This window comes from Xyrauchen texanus, chromosome 26 (assembly GCF_025860055.1).
Source record: "Xyrauchen texanus isolate HMW12.3.18 chromosome 26, RBS_HiC_50CHRs, whole genome shotgun sequence".
NCBI lineage: Eukaryota > Metazoa > Chordata > Actinopteri > Cypriniformes > Catostomidae > Xyrauchen > Xyrauchen texanus.
In genome coordinates this window covers 37,431,609-37,437,504 of record NC_068301.1, presented here as the reverse complement: position 1 = coordinate 37,437,504, position 5,896 = coordinate 37,431,609, and the positions used below count along the sequence as shown (strand labels likewise).

The following is a 5,896-nucleotide window of genomic DNA, read 5'->3' as shown; positions in this document are numbered from 1 at the left end:
ATCACTTTGCACATTTTAAAGTTCACTAACAGATTTTTGCTAACAGCCGTTCACAAATTTAGTGTGTCTCTTTAATTGTAGTTGTAGCCGGTACAGTTTTCTAACAAATATTTGTTGTTGTAACAGATTGTGCTAAGGGATTCAAAGCCGGTGGTGTTACTGAGATGCCAGTGTACCTGTGTGGCAGGTACAGCCTTGTGCAGTCATGTGGCAGCTCTACTGTACCAGACGGCGACTACTCCCAGCTGAGGCTTATATCAGTTCCCCAGTGTTCAGCTGCACAGAAACTGAACAAAAGTGGCACAAACCAAGGACCATGGTAGCAAGCCTTTTAATGACTCTTTCATTTTATGTATGGATATCTCTTGGATGTTTCTCAAACATGTTTTTATTTCGTTGCAGGGTATTAAACCTGGTCCAGTTAATGACATGGTCATTGTATCAGCCAGACCAAAAGAAAGGAGACTTGCAGAAGGAATCAGGTATGTTGTTATCTATACTAAACACACACAACAAATCCATTTGCACACATACATTTACGCACCCTCAGAAGTACTTACTTGCTCAACCCTTGTGCATCAATTAAAAAAAGTTACACATAGGTCCATGGTGGACAAAAATGTCTGTCAAAAAAATAAAATAAAGCTTGAGACTTAAGTGTGGTCTCATTTAAAAGTAGAAAAAAAAGTTTAAAAAGTGAAACCAAATAAAGGTTAGTGGTTTAAGTTTAGGAAATTGATTTATGAACATTATTTTATATAAACTATATATTTATACATCGATATTCGATATGTGATACTGATAATGCTTAAAGTGTGTAAAATAAACGTAACTTCTTAAAAATATATTCAAAATTAATTATATAACCTACATACTTGTTTCACGTTATTTTTGTGACAAGAAAACATCCCTACAACTTCTGAAAGTGAACATCAGTGTTTTACAGTAGCATAAGAAGTGTTATTTTAACATCAGTGTAAACCACGGGGTTTAGGTTATCCTACGTTAAGTTTATTTAACAACAGAAACTAAATAATCAAATTAAAAAATAAAACACTGCTTAGTTTTCACTGTATGAATTAAATATATACTGATTCTTATTAAAGCTACAAAAATTATTCAGCCCACAGCAGTGAGTGATTTTCTCTTTGTCTTTTGTTCATGACCGCAGTTATTGCAAGCCGTTGCCATATGCATATTGCGATATATATATATACATTTGCGATCTGTCACACGCACAAAACTCATTGCTTTGCACATTTACTTCTTAATTCTAACACATTTGTTTGTCTTTTTTCCACAGAAGCAACTTGTATAAAGGAGTTATCTGCCCTCTGCCAGACATCTCCACTCTGAAAGTTCAGGAGGCGTACCATGGACTTGGTGCAGACGAAGCTCCCATGATCACAGCAATGGCCATTTCGAGTGATGTACCTCTGATTGAGTCCATGTTCGGTCCGGTGCAGGAGGGAAGTGTGCTTTCCTATCAGCTACCAGTAATGGCAGTCCCCAGTACCCGTCCACACACAGGTGCCCCTTCTCCCCACAGCTGCCACTCTCGGATTACAGACTGGGACCCCCTACCTGTGCATTTGTGTTTTCTGAACATCAGCACCATCATCTGGCATCCCTTGCGACATCTTTTGAGACGGCACACAAAGTTGAAAAAGCACGCGAGAGCAGAGTTCCTGCGCTGAGTGGCACCAACTAAGGAGGTGCCGCATCACCTCTACTAAATTTAGAGAAGTTTGCCACACCAGGGGAAAGCTCTGCTGAAAACCTGGCAAAAGGCTTCTGGGATCTTGCCATCAGACTGCTGACATGCGGCGGGTCTTGCCCTGGAGCCTGTAGCAGTAGAGGAGTACTGCAAGGTGAGGGAAGTCAACCACTACCCATGTGGGTTCCTGATCCACCCTGACTCACCATGGATGGGGTCAACACCTGATGGGCTTGTGTACGATCCTGAGGGGCAGCCAGTGTTTGGCCTGTTAGAAATTAAATGCCCAAATGTAACTAGCTATGTGGACTGCCCTTATGTTGTGATAAAGGAGGGTACACATACACTGAGGCGAACCCATCCTTATTACTGGCAAGTCCAGGGACAAATGTTGATTTCTGGCTGTGACTGGTGTGACTTTGTCATTTACACAGAGGATGACATGTTCATTCAGAGAATTCCCCGTGACATGCAAGTCATACAAACCATTAAAGAAAAAGTTGACTATTTCTTTTTTTATTTCTACCTCAATGCCTTCTTGGCCAATTAATGACTTGATTGCAGTGTAAATATATTTGACAGTGAAATGTTTTTGATTGTGATGTAATGTTTTTAATTGTGATGTAATGCTTAGGGTAAGTAATAAATGACTTGATAAATCTGAGCATTTTGGTGTTTTGTACGGCTTAAATTTAGTTTTAAAAGTTAAGAGACAGGAATTAAAAATGAGAGACCAAACAAAAGCAGATTACTAACAATTATTTTTAATATCACAAAGCTTTCATAAATCTTTTATAAAGGCACTGCATATCAAGCTTTTACTCAGACGTCCCTCATCAGTGCACTGCACATATAATACATAGTTTTTATGTATGTTATGTGCAATGGCTTGTTGAAGGTCATCTGGCTGAAAGCCTGATATGCAGTGCCTTTATGAAAGTGTATAAATATACAGTGTGGTTGCACGTTGGAAATCCTCAGATCTCAGGCTTCTTTGCCCAGGCCTTTACCAGTGGCCCATTTTCATAGTTTGTAAGGAGACAAGCCACCGTGTACAGTTGGTTGATGCTCCCAAAAACCCGTGAGGGGAATCACAGAATCGAAAAACTTGTGCTCTTTGACCCGGCGAATGAAGCGCTCCACATGCACCCTTACACGTGCTATGGCCTGGGTCTCCCTAACCTCAGATGCAGACATTTGAGGCCTGCCAGAGAGGAAGGCTGGCCTGTAAACCTTGCAGGGCACAATGTCATTAATGAGGAAACCTCTGTCTACCATGACAGCCATCCCAGGTTTGAGCAGACTGAGGAGACCAGATTCACGGGTAATCTGTTTGTCGCTGATAGACCCAGCATACAGCGCAGACACAAATGTCACTGGCCCATGTGGCGCGATCCCAATGAGCCCCTTCAGAGTGCAGTGGGACTTGTAGGAGGAAAATACCTCACTTTGGAGGAGAGGGGAAGATGGGCATTGACACCTCAGCTCAGTGCAGTCAAGGATGACTGTGGTGTCGGGGTAGTCCTTGAAGTCTGCAGGCAGTTTTCTCTGTATCTCCTCTTCAGGTATCCAGATCCTCACTGAGCCGAGTACTGTGAACAGGAAGTTGCTCCATGTAGTAATGATTCTGCTGACCGTGGACTGATGAATACCATACCGGTCAGCAAGGTCCCGCTGCTTAGACCCAAGGGCAAGGTAATTCAAAAATAGGAAAAACTCGTCAATGGGCTGCAGGGAATGGGTTGTAGCATTTGACTCTGTGAGAGCTCCTCTTTGTGCTTGTCGAACACTGACCATGGATGGTAGTGAGTTCGCAATCAAGCCCCAGAAACGCATCAGTAGATCATATGATGCAAACCTAAAGAAATGGAATACAGATACACTATTAATAACGGTTCATAATTAACACAAAATGTACACACATAACTTTAATTAAATGTATTTGTGCAAATTGAAAACACTAAGGCACATTGTTTATCAGGCATTTTGGGAGACAGAACAATAAATAGGGAAATAAGTTACATATCAACATTCCTAATAATTATTTAATATTATTATGAAAATGTTGCCAATCAATACTCCCATTTTTACACTTTTTTGGGATGGAAAATCATATATCAATCAATTCCATTATGTCTTTCATAACATAGTTGAGAATTATCTTTAAACAAAGTTTGGTTAAAAAAAAATCCTGAAACATAGAAATTGATTGGCGAATAAAAAAAAAAAACATTGTTTTTACCTATGCATGTAATTTCATGTAATTTTATTTTTAAAACAACCTGGTGTTTTCTACAGAGGACATAGCATAAACTATGAATAAAATATATTTTTTAATTTGTTTCTTATGCTCTAAACGGTGTAATGACGTAAAAAAAATACTAAATAAAAAAACAAATCTGGGATGTGCTCCTGACTCGATGCTTAAAAAAATAAAAAATAATAATAATTCTCTTTCACTCACACACACACACACACACACACACACACACACGTTAGCCTAAGCCTACCTGTCTAGACGTAAGTTACCTTGTAAAGAACCTGATATCCTTGTCCGAGGCAGCAAAACGATGAATGCCGAACCGCTGCCTCAGTGTAAGCCCCTCGATCTGTTGGCGTAACAGGCGATTTTCCTCCCGGAGAAACGCATTTTCCTCCAACACCAAATCAACGACTGCAGCTTCAGGTTTCGACGCGTAGTCGTGTTGCATGGGGACGCCGAATGTTCCGTGGTCCGGTGTATCCTCCCAGTCATCCTCTGGTGGCGGTGGTCTTTCCCTTCTCTCCCAAACCCCGGTCTTGTAGGTGGAAGGGAGAAGTTGTTCCACTCAAATAAAACCGAACAACACCCTTTTTTAACAGCCGACGACCTGTTTCTGATGCTGGTTCACGGATGTCTTCCGTTCTGAAGTGCCGGCTACACACCCGGTGTGAGGCGTAACGGTGAATTTGTCCCTGCGAATATTAACGATCCACTTACGCCTCAGCTCCTCATCAGCAGGAAAAGTAAAAAAACTAAGTACAGAATTGTACTTTCCGGATGCCTGGCACTGTGGCACACAACAGTGTTCGGCAGTAGTACCAGACACTCTCTGGTATTTAAACTTTGATGACTTCATATCAACTCATAGACTGTAAAAAAAACTAGAAGCAGCTACTAAAACAAGTCGACGCTTAGGCTAACCGGAAGTATTCGTGGTGGCTGAGATTTCAGCGGAAGTACGTCACAACAGCCGTTGGCATTTAGCCTATTGGACGTTACTTATGCTCCTATTGTAGTCGTGAACAGCACCATTGGAGCACTTTCCTGCCATGGGCTGAGTACGCTCAGAACTCCCTCACACATTCATCCACAGGACTAACCCCTTTTCAATGTGTTCTGGGTTATCAACCACCAATGTTCCATTGGTCAGGAGAACCATCAGAGGTGCCGGCGATGGATGACTTCATTAGGAGGAGTGAGAGTGTGTAGGACAGCGCGCATGTCCGGCTTCAGAGAGCCATCAGGAAACAGAAAATTCAGGCCAACTGCCGGAGGCATCCCCACCCTAATTACCAACCTGGCCAGATGGTATGGCTTTCTACGAGGGATCTACATCTAAGGCTACCTAGCAGGAAGCTCAAACCAAGGTATGTAGGTCCCTTTAGGATACTAAGAAAAATGAACTTGGTGACCTATAGACTAGAGCTTCCTGCTGATCACCGTATCTCTCCTTCCTTCCATGTATCCCTCCTGAACCTGCACATCCTGCACTGGAACCTGTAACCACTGAATCCACAACGCCTTTGGAGATAGATGGATCCCCTGCCTACCTTGTCCGGGAGATCCTAGATTCCCGAAGGAGGACTAATCGACTACATTACCTTGTGGACTGGGAGGGTTATGGTCCTGGGTAGCAGCCTCAGACATCTTGGATCCCTCACTCATCAGGGACTTTCACTGTAATCTAGAGCAACATTCACAGGATGTATGAAAATCTTGGTCTTACAGATATTTGAGACATTTAAACCCATCTGGGAGGGACTATACATTCTTTTCATCAGTCCATAAGATTTATTCTAGAATAGATTTGTTTTATATATCTAAGTCCCTCAATTAATCTGTTGTTGATTGTTCAATTGGAAACATTTTAGTCTCAGATCACACCCTGTGAGTTTAGAGGTGTTGCCACATACGGA

General features: G+C 41.9%; 1 protein-coding gene and 1 long non-coding RNA gene across 2 annotated transcripts; one reads left to right on the top strand and one right to left on the bottom strand.

The window, feature by feature from the left end:
• The first annotated feature begins 263 nt into the window (after positions 1 to 263).
• LOC127620389 (uncharacterized) lies at positions 264 to 1,389 on the top strand. Its single transcript, XR_007967699.1, has 3 exons — positions 264 to 319; positions 403 to 482; positions 1,304 to 1,389. It is a non-coding gene; the product is annotated as an uncharacterized LOC127620389 (long non-coding RNA).
• A 1,351-nt stretch (positions 1,390 to 2,740) lies between these two features.
• LOC127619679 (uncharacterized) lies at positions 2,741 to 5,627 on the bottom strand. Its single transcript, XM_052092631.1, has 3 exons — positions 5,582 to 5,627; positions 4,247 to 4,544; positions 2,741 to 3,575 (listed from the first exon to the last, which is right to left on the bottom strand). Exons 1-3 carry the CDS (start codon positions 5,625 to 5,627, stop codon positions 2,741 to 2,743), a joined length of 1,179 nt encoding a protein of 392 aa, XP_051948591.1.
• Between the last annotated feature and the right edge of the window lie 269 nt (positions 5,628 to 5,896).

Excerpts from the sequence above, each read along its gene's own strand:
- LOC127619679 (XM_052092631.1), bottom strand. The coding sequence starts at position 5,627 with ATGTCTGAGGCTGCTACCCAGGACCATAACCCTCCCAGTCCACAAG. Across the intron at positions 4,545-5,581 it reads TAACCCTCCCAGTCCACAAG|TGGAACAACTTCTCCCTTCC; the intron begins GTAATGTAGTCG and ends GTTTTATTTGAG. Across the intron at positions 3,576-4,246 it reads GATATCAGGTTCTTTACAAG|GTTTGCATCATATGATCTAC; the intron begins GTAACTTACGTC and ends CCATTTCTTTAG.